Source organism: Ranitomeya imitator, chromosome 6 (genome assembly GCF_032444005.1).
Source record: "Ranitomeya imitator isolate aRanImi1 chromosome 6, aRanImi1.pri, whole genome shotgun sequence".
NCBI classification, from domain to species: Eukaryota; Metazoa; Chordata; class Amphibia; order Anura; family Dendrobatidae; genus Ranitomeya; species Ranitomeya imitator.
In genome coordinates this window covers 118,899,743-118,915,226 of record NC_091287.1, presented here as the reverse complement: position 1 = coordinate 118,915,226, position 15,484 = coordinate 118,899,743, and the positions used below count along the sequence as shown (strand labels likewise).

Sequence of the window (15,484 nt, the reverse complement as noted above, 5' to 3'; positions counted from 1 at the left end):
ATAATACATTGTAATGCTGGTGCATTGAAATACATTATGTCAGTGATTACTCTAATAAAAATTTAAGTCCCATAGAGAGACTAATTAAAAAAAATGTAAAAAAAATCTCAGTATAAAAAATGAAAATAATATGATTTCAATAAATATGCATATTTATATAAAAACAAAAATATACAAAAAAAATGCACACATCGCTGTGCCTGGAACATCACAACCTATAAGGGTATGTGCACACGTTGCAGATTTGCCTGTGGAATTTTCTGTACAGATTCTGCATCTCTTGGCAGAAAACGCAGGTAAAAATCCGCGTGGATTTGATACGTTTTTGATGCGGATTTTCATGCATTTTTTTCATGCAAATTTGTATGCGTTTTCAAAGCTAAATAAAGATCTTTTATTGAACAAAAAAAATTGTGATGTCATTTCTTGTCCAACCTCTTCATTTACATACTCCATTGAAGAATAATGTTTACACACACAGAAAGAATAGATAGATAGATATATAATAGATAATAGGTAGATAGATAGTAGATCAATAGATAGATAGCTAGATAGATCTATAGATAGATGGATCTATATTACCTGATCTATATCTGTATTATCTATCTATCTATCTATCTATCTATCTATCTATCTATCTATCTATCTATTTATCTATCTATCACCTTTATTTTTTCTATTGGAGTGCGGCCTTCATTTTTCTGGACAATAGCATGAGGTTTGGTATATACCTGGAAGGATTTTTTGCACCCTTTGTCTTCTTTTGGTGCTGCTTTTTGTTTTCTTTTTCTATCTATCTATCTAATTGTCTAAGGGTCACTTCCGTCTTTCTGTTTCAGAAATCCCGCGTCGCTGATTGGTCTCGCCAGCTGCCTGTCCTGGCTGCCGCGACCAATCAGCGACGGGCATAGTCAGGCTGAGAATTAGTCCCTCCCTACTTCAGTCCAGTCAGTGCCCGGCGCCCGCTCCATACTCCCCTGCCGTCAGAGCCCGCTCCATACTCCTGTCCAATCACTGCTCACACAGGGTTAATTCCAGCGGTAAGGACCGCGTTATGCTACGGGTTACGCAGTCCATTACCTCCGCTATTAACTCTGTGTGACCAACTTTTTTACTATTGATGCTGCCTATGCAGAAATGGCGCATCTGTAAATTGCGCCAATTCCGGCACTTAGCCTCTCTCTTCCCACTGCCCTGTAGTGGTGGCATATGGGGTAATAGGGGGTTAATGTCACCTTTGTAAGGTGACAACAAGCCGGCTTATTAATGGAGAGGTGTCAATAAGACACCTATCCATTAATTAACCCATTAACAACTATAGGATTAGTAAACACACACATATGCAGAATAAAGTATTTTAATGAAATAAAACACCTCAGAGTTTTGCCATCTTTATTATTCTGCCAATCCATGCCACGCCCTCGATCTGCTGGAAAAAAAGAGGAGATGTGACAGCTCTATAGGCCTCCAGTGAAACATTGACAGTATACAATGGCTCCTGCAGTGTTATCACTGAGGGTTCAATGGCCTCTCACTTTGCGGCACTGCTGCGTGAGAATTTTCCCAAGCAGCGGTGCCACATGTGGCAGTATGAACTATACTGTACTCACAGCAGCAAAGGTATACAGTGTGGAAGGATACCTTCTGTCATTGTGTCCCAGAGCCCCTGGAGAGCAGTTGCATCTGCCGATGTGACAGCTCTCCATGGGAGATCGTTGTGGGACACTCGTTATTAAGTGGATTACATCGGATCGGGGAGTATACTGTTGGTTTATTATTTTTAAATTTTTCACGGGATCGAGGGCTTCGGAGATTAGCTGCATGGTGAGTATGTACTTTATGTTGTATGCAGCGTCGGACTGGAGCACCTTGGGCCCACCAGAGAAAATCATTCTTGGGGCCCACTTTGTAGCTACTTAGAAATAAATACAAGACCACCAATTGTGTGGTAAAACACGCTATTATCAGGGTATATCATAGAAACCGAAGAGAAAAAATAGGAGTAGACGTCCGTAATTTAAATATAAAATTACTTTCCAATTTTTATTACATGAAATAAATATAAAAAAACATCACATAACAATACAAGTACTACAAAGTGAGAAAGAGGGAAAAACTAGAACAACACTGAAAAAAACAACACACATCCGGGAGGACGTCCCAAGGAATGTCCGTATAAACAAGTAAAGTGCCACTAGTGCATATCATACAAATGGGCAAGCAAAAGGGTTAGAGGGAGTAAGCATGCTGTACTGAATACCCCTGGGGCTCCGGTGGTCTCTCTTGATGGTCCGGAAAATGGGTAAGAGTCTGATAGGGATTGTGAGCGTTTAGTATGTCACTTGAACGGTAACCCCGGTTTCGGGTATTAGTATTCAGTACAGCATGCTTACTCCCTCTAACCCTTTTGCTTGCCCATCTGTATGATATGCACTAGTGGCACTTTACTTGTTTATACGGACATTCCTTGGGACGTCCTCCCGGATGTGTGTTGTTTTTTTCAGTGTTGTTCTAGTTTTTCCCTCTTTCTCACTTTGTAGTACTTGTATTGTTATGTGATTTTTTTTTTATATTTATTTCATGTAATAAAAATTGGAAAGTTATTTTATATTTAAATTACGGACGTCTACTCCTATTTTTTCTCTTCGGTTTCTATGATTGTCTCTTGGAGTGTCCTTAGCATTAGCATATATGCAGTCTCTTTTTTCATAGCATGAACACATGGCTACATGCATGTGTATGAGATCGCATATTTTTTGGTCCACTGTGGGCTGTATTTATTATTCTCAGGGTATAATATAAGATAGTACATGTCTTAATTATGTAGCAGGGGTTGGGGTAGAATCATAGAGGGGTAACCCCCCTCATAGAATATAATGTAGCCTCCCTCATATAATATAATGTAACCCCCCCTCATAAAATAATGTATCCCCTTCATAAAATATGATGCAGCCCCCTCTCATAGAATATAATGCAGCACCCCACAAAATATAATGCAACCCCCTCAGGTATGACGCAGTCTCCACCATAGAATATAATGTAGCATCCTCATAGGGTATGATGCAGCCTCCCTCATATAGTATAATGCAGCACACAACAGAATATAATGCAGCCCCCCCATAGAGTAGACTGTAGCCCCCTCATATAGTATGATGTAGCCCCCAGAATATAATGTAGTCCCCTAAGAATAATTCAGTCCTACCACAGAATATAATATAGTCCCCTCATAAAGTATAATGCCCCATCATTGTCCTCAGCACCACCTCCATCATTGCCTTCTCCCCCACCACCCCTATCATTCTCCCCCACTACCCCATCACTGTCCATTCCACCACCTCCATCATTGCCTCCTCCCCACCACCATCATTGCCCATTTCATCACCTCAATCATTGCCTCCCCCCACCGCCATCATTGCCCATCACCTCCATCATTGCCTCCCCCACCATCATTGCCCATCACTTCCATCATTGCCTCCCCCACCATCATTACCCATCACTTCCATCATTGCCTCCTCTCACCACTCACCGCCATCATCGCCTCCCCCATCATCATTGCTTATCACCACCATCATTGCCCATCACTGCCTCCCCCACCATCATTGCCCATCACCGCCATCATTGTCTCCCCCACCACCCCTCTCTCTCACACACACACACAGCACAGCATCACTCTTTCATACTCACACACAAATCACCGCACCACATACACACATGCAGGCACAAAGCACAGCTCACCTCCCCACAGCAGCAGCACATCCTGGCAGCCTCTTCCTCGCCGGCAGCTTTCTGTCTGAGACAGCATGCTGTATGATGACATCATCCAGCTGCACTGCCTGTCTGAGACAAGAAGCAGGATGCCGGGATGTGCTGCTCTGTGTGTCTGTGTGCCTGCGTATCTGTGTATGTGGTGCGGTTATTTGTGAGTGTGAGAGAGTGATGCGGTGCTGTGTGTGTATGTGGTGCGGTGGAGGGGCTTTACATGCGGACAGTGTTAGCTGTAGCCTGCGGCTAACCCTGCTCACTATTAAACAGAAATGGTATTCACGCCTCTCCACACCTATAGTATGTGAAAATTCATTTTGCTTTAGCAGCGGGGACAGGATCCTGTGTCCAGCTGCTGCTATGCTGGCACAGGGCTGGCCCCCTTGACTCAGGGGCCCCATAGCAACTGGCTGGGGGCCCAAGGCAGTTGCTGGCCAGTATGCCAGCAGGTGTCAGTGCCTGGGCCCACCGGTGGGCCAGTCCGAGCCTGGTTGTATGTACTATATGTGTATATGTATGTACTGCTCGTATATGTGTGCATATGTTTGTTTGTTTTTTACACTTGAACAGAGCCGGATGATGAGACTACTGCTGTTACATTATCCGGCTACCTGTCACTGTAGCAGGCATAGCCGGATGGGACTAGTAGTCCCATCGGACGATGCCTGCCTACAAACAGACCCGCACGCATACACACACAGCCCCGCACACCCATGCACACACACACAGATGCACACAAACACCCGCACACAGCCCTGCACATCTTCTCCGCACACACAATCTTCCCCCTCCCGATCTGAAGCGTTTCTCGCAGGCACATCCACAGATCTTTTTTAAACCTGTGGTTTTGATTCGGATTGGCTTGACACAATGGAAGTAAATGGGTGCAGAAACTCTGCAGATCCACAAAAAGAATTGACATATTGCGGAAAATTAAAAGGTGCAATTCTGCGCGTTGTTTTCCGCAGCATGTGCACACCAAATGTCAATTTCACATTGACTAACATTGCTTGTGCACTACACTGCGGATTTGATGCAAAAAAATGCTGCGGGTCCACAGCAAAATCCGAAACATGTGCACATAGCCTTAAACTGTCACTCTAGTTAACCCCTTCAGTGAACACTTAAAAAAAAAAAAAAATCTGGAAAAAAAAACTTTTTCATCATGCTGCTGAACAAAAAGTGAAATAAAAAGTTGAAAGGAAATAAAATGATATATATACTCAAGTACAAGCTGAGTTTTTCAGCCCATTTTTTTAGGCTGAAAGTGCCTCTCTCGGCTTATACTCGAGTAATTGTCCCAGGAGGTCGGTGGGGGAGAGGGAGTGGCAGGAGTGGCGGCTGTCACCTCATACTCACCCCCTCCTGGCGCGGTCTCTGCACTTCCCTGCTTCTCCGATAGTCTCTGGTGCCCGCAGCGCTTCCTGTGTTCAGCAGTAACGTGGTACCGCTCATTAAAGTAATGAATATGGACGCGACTACACTCCCATAAGCGTAGAGCGCATATTCATTACTTTAATGAGCGGTACCATGTGACCGCTGAGCACAGGAACAAGCTGTTGGTGCCAGAGACCATAGGAGAAGCAGGGACTTGCAGAGACCGTGCCAGTAGGGGGTGAGTATGACGGGGGAAGGTGAGCCATGCGAAATTCACCTGTCCCCATTCCACCGCTGGGCTGTGTCTTCCGCGTCCTCTGGCTGTGACGTTTAGGTCAGAGGGCGTGATGATGTGGTTAGTGCGCGCCCTCTGCCTGAACAGTCACTGCAGAGAGACGGAAGACACAGCGGCGCGCAGTGGAACGGGGATAGGTGAATATCGCAAGTGCTGGAGGCCTGAGCCAGCGGCGACTCCGGCACCTAGCCCCCATAGCGTACCGGTGTCCCCGCCTGCTCAGGACACCGGCACCTGGCCCCCAGCGACGAGAGGGGAGTATGTCATTTTTTTTTTTAATCGCAGCAGCATATGGGGCATATTGTTCTATGGAGCATCTTATGGGGTCATCAACCTTTATGGAGCAGCATATGGGGCATATTATTCTATGGAGCATCTTATGGAGCCATCAACTTTTATGGAGCAGCATATGGGGCATATTATTCTATGGACCATCTAATAGGGCTATAAACCTTTATTGAGCAGCATATGGGGTATATTATTCTATGGAGCATCTTATGGGACCATTATTAACCTTTGTGCAGCATTATATGGGGCATATTTTTTGTATGGAACATCTTATGGGGCCCATCATTAACTGTATGGAGCATCTTATGGGGCCCTTTATGAACTGTATGAAGCATTATATAGGGCTCCTGATTCAATATGGATATTAAAAAACATTTAACCTGGTGATGTCTCAATTAATTTTACTTTTTATTGGTATCTATTTTTATTTTTGAAATTTACCTGTAGCTGCTGCATTTTCCACCCTAGGCTTATACTCGAGTCAATAAATTTTCCCAGTTTTTTGTGGCAAAAGTAGGGGTCTCGGCTTATACTCGGTTCGGATTATTCTCGAGTATATACGGTAGTTGAAAAAGTCATCTTGTCCCGCAAAAAAATAAGCTGGCATACAGCTTCATCAGCGGATAACTAAAGAAGCTATAGTTCTCAGAATATAATGATGCAAAAGCAATTTTCTTTACTGTAAAATGTTTTATTGTGTAAAAGCAGAAAAACGTAAAAGAAATTTTATAAATCTGGTATCGCTGTAAAGCACTGACACGGAGAATAAAGTAATCTAATCACTTATATTACATGTGGAGTGGTGTAAAAAATAAATAAAACCAATTCAGGGCCTGCTGTTGACTTATTTGTTCATTGTGTCTCCTAAAGATCCCAGTAAAGCTCGGCGCACTGAGCACTTACATTGGGGTTTCCATGTAAATCTCTGAAATACGTGATTCAGACAGAAACCATGACAGAAATTACCATATAATGAGGCAGATGGAGGCACTATGAACGCAGTCTGTGCTATGTTCCAGCGGTGACCAGTCCACAGTTTTGTGCGCCTCTGAAAAAGAAATTGCCAAACGGGGTCAGACGGACTCCAGAGTAACTCTGCTGCCCCATTATAGTGAATGGATCTCTCAGGAGTTTAATCTGAGTCATGTCATTCGGAGATTTAGATGGAAATTACTATGTAAGTGCTCAACGTAGGGCACAGGATAAATGTGATCCCAAATGTTATGTGAAATGTTCCCAATAGGAGCTTCAACTCAATCCACAAAAAAGCCCCCACTCAGGTCCATAATCTGTTAGTGGAAATGTAGGGCACTTCCACGTTACTGGTAACACAAAGGCTCTGGAAAAGAACTATGGATTCTCACCCTCAAAAGAAATCCAGCGAATTTTGCGCTCTCAAATCCAAATGCACCCCTCCCTTCTGAGCTTCAATGTGCCTATACCACATTTAGCATCCACATTTGGCATTTCTGTAGCGACGAGAGCCCGCTTGATTTGTCGGTGCATGCCCATGGACGAGCTGGGCATAATGTATGTGCACTTAAACATACTGGACACTACAATGTACTGGGGGCTATAATGGCAGATTTGTATTTCTCCCTCAGCAACATCCACTGCTGCTTGTTTCTGGAAAAGACCCAAGGATTCAAACTTGTCACTCCACCTGTAAATTAATTCCCTGAGGGGTGTAATTTCCAAAGTGAGGTCACTTGAGGCGGGATTCTTGTTTTCTGGCACTTAGCAGCTCGTATATGGAGTCTGCAAGCTATTCTACGATCTATAATTTGTTCTCAAAGAGTTAAATAGCACTCCTTTCCTCACGAGTTTCACCGTGTGACCTATCAGTACTTTATAGTCACATATGGGGTGTTGCCACATTCATCAGAAATTTTGAAAATGTAAAATCTGGTGCTAGAACAAAATTTTTGTGGAAAAATGTAATTATTTTTTCTTCACTACGCAATGGTATAAAATTCTGTGCCACACCCAAGGTGTCAATATGATCACTAAATGCTTAGATTAATTCATTGAGAGATGGAGTTTGTAAAATTGGGTCTCTTATGGGGGGGTTTCTACTGTTCTGGCATCTCAGGGGCTCTGCCAATGTGACATGGCACCCCCAAACCATTACAGCAAAATCTGAACTTCAATATGTTGATTCTTCCCTTCTGAGCTTTGCAAAGTAGTGGTTTTTGACCAGATATAGGGCATTGGTGTATTCAGGAGAAATTGCGTTACAAATTGTATGGTCCATTTTTTCCTGTTATCCCTTCTGAAAATTAAAAACTTTGTGCCAAAGTAACATTTTAGTGGAAAAATTTGTAATTTTCCAATGACTTAGACCAGTGGTATACACTGGTATACAATTCTGTGAATCACTTGAGGGGTAAAAATGCTCACGACACCCTTAGTCGAATTCCTCAAGAAATGTAGCTTTAAGAGCCGCCAGGAACCAAACCTCAAAAGAGACTAGGCCGGTCCACAGCATCTTCTCCCCACCCACTCTTCTTAAGTGACAGCTCTCTCCCTGCATGCAAGTATATATGGAGAGACCAGTCACTCCATGGGAGAAGGTGGGGAGAAGCCACCTGGGACCAACCTGTCCGACTAGTCTCTCGTGCGGTCAGTCCCCAGAGCCTTTTAATGTATATTTTTCTCTGACACTCTGCAGTGTAACACATACTGTACCTGTCTGAAATCAGGCAGCCAGTGTCTGATATATGCAGCCCTTGGATCAAGCAGCATGTACCAGGTTCACTTTTTTGAAGCTGTCAGATTGCCCGCAGCACTCATTTTGGACAAATAAGAACCCGGTTATCCATCATATAAAGAAAAACATGGGCTGTAAGCCCTAGCCCTCTCACTGACTGACACATGTGCACGGAACTTTGTCAGGACTTGACGTGAATCAACAGCAATGCAAAGGTAAACGTTCCAGCTCCTAAAATGAATTCTTTATTCTTCAACGATTAAAACATGGTGATGGGCAGCTGTGACAAAGATCCATTGTAGGATCGAAACGCGTCGCTGGACTGCCAGTTCCCGCTGTGTGCATATACATATCCACTGGGGATTCTGCCCATCACCATGTTTTAATCGTAGAAGAATAAAGAATTTGTTTTAGAAGCTGGAACGTTTACCTTTGCAACCCGGTTATCCATACCCACAAGAAGACCCATTGTCCCAAACTCCAAGGAGCTCACTTGAAAAAATGCACAGTAAAAAGTAATAAACAGCGTCCAGGCTTGGGAGAGGTAAATAAGTCTTCTTTTATTCTGCCATAGAAGGTGCAATGTTCCGACCAGATTCAAGTCTTAGTCAAGCATGCTTGACAAAGTCTTGTATCTGGTAGAAATGTTGCACCTTGTATGGCAGGCTAAAATAAGATATATTTGCCTCACCCAAGCTTGGATGCTGTCTATTGTTTTCTATTTGGAACTGTCTCATGAGCACCCACTTTTTCACATTCGAGAGCACTCTTTAAGATTAAGGACATAGTCCACTTGTAGCAAGATATAAATGTGATTTATATTTCTATGTATCACTTATGGATTTTGAATTTTCAGAAAGCATTTTGGGATGGCAAGGAACAAAGTCACATTCTACGGAAAATCTCAAAAATGGAAGCTTTAGCTCTCTACCAGCTGCTACTGCCAACCTCACATGGCCAATACTGCCAAGCATGCCTCAAGACTATCAAATACTAGATCAAGATATCGAGGTAAGCTTATGAATTTTGGTATGTATAAAGGGCTTTATACAGCTATATATGTAATCATAGAGCCATAATAAGTATACAAAATGCAATATCTATAATGTGGCTCTTAAGGACTCTACAATTGATGAGCGATCTGTGTGTTAGGTCACTTTTCACCCTTCCCCTCAACTGAAATATGCACCATCAGTGGCCAGATGTTATTGAAGTATGGCGCGAAGCACGGCACCATCATGAATTGTTTAGTGGCTGTAGCCACTAAGAAGAGGACCTCTGACTTTATTTTGTTTTTATTTAAATTGAGTACCTCATCAAATTGATTCCATTCAATAGTTTTTTTTCTCAATTCCAAAATTATGCCCCCTGGAAATAAATATGCAAGTTTTCCCTTCAAGCAATTGGGCATATACCAAAAACTGTTCCAGAATCTTTGGAGTAGCGCAAATTGAAGGGAGGTACAGTACGCAGCTTAAATGTAAAAATCTAGTGAAAGGTCCTCTGTGAAGCTTGTGTGTTTCACCTCATATATGACTTATATCCAGCCAGAGCATATTTCAGCTGATAGGTGGGGAGCAGATGTCAGACCCCCACTGATTTCATATTGATGACCTTTCAAGTCTTTGGCGATCACTTTAATTCCTTTTAGCTATGATACATAAGACAGAAAGAACTACTAATGTATTTCATGGCTCCACAGCGAATCAGTCAAATATTTATGAAAATATAAGCCTTCTTGATTATCATTGTATTTTATAATGGGAACCAGGGAAGTGAACACTGACCTCAGGTAATTGACCTGCTGGAGTCAGTGTCATGCTTTCTGAATTCCAAAAAGCTGATTACATAGGAGGATAGATTGTTTTGTAAAATGTTTGGCTAATAGCAATATGTCCTTTCCATTTTAAATAGCACAAGGCGCTTTAAAGCAACTGAATGTAGTGCAAATGAGCACTTATAACTCTTTTGCATTTGCTGATATGCGTTGTGTATAAATTTGCATCTGTTATAGGGATTGACATTCGGTAAGAGTTGAGTTTATGTAGGTCTCTCAAATAGTTGCAAAAGTTTTTTCTGAATAATTATATATATTACGGTATGTTGATAGAGTTTAAGCTTCGCCACCACTGTATTCCCCACCTAGTGAAACCATTATATGGTTGGTTGACAAACCGTTGGTTCTGTTACATCTTGTCTATATGCAAAAAATCTCACACGATCCTTTCGGTCTTTCCATCTTGCCTGTACAGTGCTTTCCAATCTGTAGACACAGCACCAGCAACCTGTCAGTCAACCAATGGAGGATGATTCTAGGGAATGCAGAGGCTGACTGAAACACTGGAGGAACATAATCACCCCTTAATGCAAACTCCGCTTCATAGTTTTAGTTTTTATAGTTTTTAAGGTTGAAAATAGACATAAGTCCATCCAATTTAACCTATAATCTCACATGTTGATCCAGAGGAAGGCTAAAACTCCATGAAGCGAATGCTTATTGGCACTCCTTTCCTTCTCCATATACGGCAATGAGACTGGTTCCCTGGATGAACTTCCCATTGCGGATTCTAGTACCCATAGCCTGTAATATTATTTCTTTCTAGAAAGGCATCCAGGACCTCCTTTCCCTTTTTTAGTGAATAAACCATTACATCATGTGGTAGAGAGTACCACAATCTTACTGCTCGTAGTTAATTTTCCTACAGCTTCAAAACAATTTTCCACTCCTGAAGTAACACTTTGGGACATAAAGGTTTCAGATTTCTTATATTGACACAGCATTTGGAGAAAATAATCTTCAAAATTCCTTGAGGAATACAGTTGTTTACTAAAATATGCATGTTATAAGAACTGGGTGGTCCTCTTTGATTCTCTGGCTCTAGAGGGTATGTGGTGTTCTGTATCAAGTTTAGAATGTAGGTACGGTATTTCCTTTCCAGCTCAACTTTTTTTTACTATATATGGATTCCAAACCAATGTATATCTATTCAAACTACCAAAGACACAACACATGCATATAACAGGTTGTATATATACAAATACAAGAAAATATATTTCCAAGCACCTATAGGCGAGATAACCAATGACTGACATGTTTGATTCAAGATTATTGCACAGTACCTAAAATAAAATACATCAAATTGGGAGAATTACACAAAAAAACTTATAGAGGAATTTGTCAGTAGGATCAAGCCTCCTAAGCTGTCTACATGGACATGTAGGTTAAAGGAAACTGAAGAAAGTGATACTTTGATATCTGTGATTCGATGTCTTATTCCAGAGAAATCCATATTTTTTTATATGTAAATAATCTGTTAAGGTCTATGGGCAGGACCCTGATCTGCACGAGAATCTTCCTCCAGAGCTTATTTTAAATGAAAGAAGGCATTAGCAGTGTGATGTGTAATGACTAGAGTTGAGCGACTTTTACTTTTTTAGGATCGAGTCGGGTTTTGCGAAACCCGACTTTGTCAAAAGTCGGGTCCGGTGAAATCGGCCATTTATTGCGAAAAGTCAGGGGCCGACCGAAACACGAAACCCAATGAAAGTCAATGGGGAATCAAAGTCGGCAGTGAGTGGAGGACAGGAAAACACCTACAGTGCCCATTTTAATGCCAAAAACTTCAATTCTTATTTCTTAAGCTTGTCAATCTTAATTTACTTTATAATAATAGTTAGGCATTGAAAACAGGGGGTCATTTGGCTAAAGTTGTGGGGCGGTGGGGCTGGCTCAAGATTTTCGTGGGCCCAGGAAACGCGGAATACGTCATGGCGTTAAAGCAGGGAGAGGTAAGTATTTCAACTTTGCAAGTGCTGTGATCCTGAGCAAGCAGGGGGGGCCCACTTGTTGGCACTTTGCACTGGCACAGGGCCCCTCATAGTACGGCGGTGTGTTTGACGGCGGGTGGCGCCTCTCACTGCCAGAGACACTTTTGTGTACTATGAGGGGCCCTGTGCCAGTGACGTCGCCAACAAGTATGCCCCCCCACCTGATGAAGGAACCAGCACTTTCATCTGCACCTTCCTCTTTGTCCCCGTGTAAGGTGGTATAGTATGCGGGAATGGGAACCTGACTTTCAGCAGGGTCAGATTCAGGCTGTGAAGAGTGCAACGGGAATGTAGTGGTCTGGGTCAATGTACCAGCAGACTCATCTAGCAGTGGCTGGGCAATGGGCAGGATGAGGAGGAAACACAGATATAGGCCCAAAAAATAAAGTAGGCTAAATGCAGTTCAAAATTGGTAACAGGACTAAACAGGCGGCATAGCTTTGTTCAGTGGAAGACAACTGTAATGAGTGGGGCAGACACAGTTTGTAGGCCCACAATAAAAAAGTAGGCTAAATGCAGTTCAAAATTGGTAACATGACTAAACAGGTGGCCTAGCTTTGTTCAGTGGAGGACAACTGTAATGAGTGGCGCAGACACGGTTAGTAGGCCCAAATACAAAAGTAGGCTAAAAGCAGTTCAATATTGGTAACATGACTAAACAGGCGACATAGCTTTGTTCAGTGGAGGACAACTGTAATGAGTGGCGCAGACACAGTTTGTAGGCCCACAATAAAAAAGTAGGCTAAAAGCAGTTCAAAATTGGTAACAGGACTAAACAGGTGGCATTGCTTTGTTCAGTGGTAGACAACTGTAATGAGTTGTGCAGACATTGTTAGTAGGCCCACAATAAAAAAGTAGGCTAAATGCAGTTTAAAATTGGTAACAGGACTAAACAGGCGGCATTGCTTTGTTCAGTGGAGGACAACTGTAAAGAGTGGGGCAGACACGGTTAGTAGGCCCAAATACAAAAGTAGGCTAAAAGCAGTTCAAAATTGCTAACAGGACTAAACATAGCTAGGTACTGGGGTGGGCTCCTTTGCTGAGTAGCAGACAGTGGTAGTAGGCGCAAAGTATTAACTGGTCAAAATGGAGGCCAGGGCCCCTGTATATTTTAACTATCATCTATCATTTCAACAAATTTGTATTGGCAGTGCCATTGAAGGATTTGACAGCACAGACTACACAGTGGTGGAGAAGGGAGAGGTAAGTATTGTAAGTGGTAGAGCTCTGAGCTGGGGGGAACACTCTCTCGTGGGCGGTGGTACTGGCACAGGGCCCCTCATATTACGACGGTGTGTCTGACGTTGGTTGTGCACCACCACCATCCGAGACACTTCATTGTACTATGAGGGACCCTGTGCCGGTGCCGTCACCCAAGAGTGGGCGCACCCACCTGTCCAGGCAAACGGCACTCGCACGGGTGCTTGCGCCAGGTGGTGACCACGGCCCTGTGGGGGGAGTCAGCTTATCTAGGGAGGTATAAAAATGGCCTATGGTGGACATTCAGCAGCTGCAAATGGCGGAATTGGAGAAGTCAGTAAGAGGAGGCCAAAAGCAAGACATTTTTCAGCCAAGCTACGTGTCAGCAGGAGAAGGTGGGGCAAAATAATTTGAAATCCATGATTGGTTTATTTTAATGAAGGTTAGATTATCAACATTCTGGGTAGCCAGACGTGTCCTTTTTTCGGTCAGTATTGAACCAGCAGCACTAGAAGCAGGGCAAGCGAGCTCCTGTAATGCATATTCTGCCAATTCTGGCCAGGTGTCTAATTTAGATGCCCAGTAATCAAAGGGGAATGACCTGTGAGGGAGAACATCGATAAGGGAGGAAAAGTAGTTCGTAACCATACTGGACAAATGCTGTCTCCTGTCACTTTGAATCGATGCAGGACTACCTGTCGTGTCAGCGGTCATTGCAAAATCACTCCACAACCTGGTCATAAAACCCCTCTGTCCAACGCCACTTCAGATTTGTGCACCTCTAACACCTCTGCCATGTTGCCCCCTACGGCTCGTGTGAGAACCATCACCGCCGCTGTGTGCTGGGAATGCCTGAACCAAACGGTCTACAAGAGTTGCTTGTTTGGTAGCCAATATTTGCTCATGGTTCTCATGTGGCATGATATTTTGTAATTTTCCTTTATATCGTGGATTCAGGAGGCAGGCCAACCAGTAATAGTCATCGGTCATCATTTTGTTAATGCGGGGGTCCCTTTTTAGGATTGGCAAGGCATACTCTTCCATGTGGGCCAATGTTACAGGTGTCAATTCACTGCTTGTGCTGGGTTGAGGAGGACTTTCTTGCAAATCAACTTCACTTGTGGCCCGCAAAAACCCTGTACCTGACCTTGCAACACCACCAGTTTCTATTGTCCCCTGTGAAGCATCCTCCCATAAATATTCATCCCCATCATCCTCCTCCTCCTTCTCTTCGTCCGCCACCTCGTCCAGGAGAGTTCCCTGAGCAGACAATGGCTGACTGTCATCAAGGCTTCCCTCCTCCTCGGCTGCAGACGCCAGCTCCTTAATGTGCGTCAACCTTTGCATCAGCAGACGCATTAGTGGGATGCTCATGCTTATGATGGCATCGTCTGCACTTACCAGTCATGTGCATTCCTCAAAACACTGAAGGACTTGACAGAGGTCTTGGAGCTTCGATCACTGCACACCAGACAACTCCATGTCTGCCATCCAACTGCCTGCCCGTGTATGTGTATCCTCCCACAAATTAATTACAGCACGCCTCTGTTCGCACAGCCTCTGAAGCATGTGCAGTGTGGAGTTCCACCTTGTTGCAATGTCGATTATTAGGCGGTGCTGGGGAAGATTCAGCGATCGCTGATGGTTCTGCATACGGCTGGAGTGTATGGGCTACCTGTGGATGTGCGAGCAAAGTCTTCGCACCTTCAGGAGCAGGGTGGTAACTCCGGATATATTTTAAGGAAGCACTGGACCACCAGGTTCAAGGTGTGAGCCAGGCAAGGTATGTGTTTTAAGTTCTGAAAGGGCAATGGCAGCCATAAAATTGCATCCGTTATCACTGACTACCTTGCCTGCCTCAAGATGTACACTGCCCAGCCATGACTGAGTTTGTTGCTGCAAGTACTCGGCTATTACCTCCATGGTGTGTCTGTTGTCGCCCAAACACTTAATTTCTAACACAGCCTGCTGACGCTTACCACTAGCTGTTCGATAATGGTACACCTCGTGTGCAACACTGGCAG

The 15,484-nt window shown here is 43.5% G+C and overlaps 1 protein-coding gene across 1 annotated transcript in view; it reads left to right on the top strand.

Moving 5' to 3' along the window:
- Positions 1–15,484, top strand: part of OSBPL10 (oxysterol binding protein like 10) — a 577,114-nt gene that overhangs the window by 382,913 nt on the left and 178,717 nt on the right. Inside the window, exon 6 of the mRNA XM_069730025.1 lies at positions 9,289–9,443. Coding sequence (XP_069586126.1) covers positions 9,289–9,443 — 155 coding nt within the window. The remainder of the gene's footprint in view (positions 1–9,288; positions 9,444–15,484) is intronic.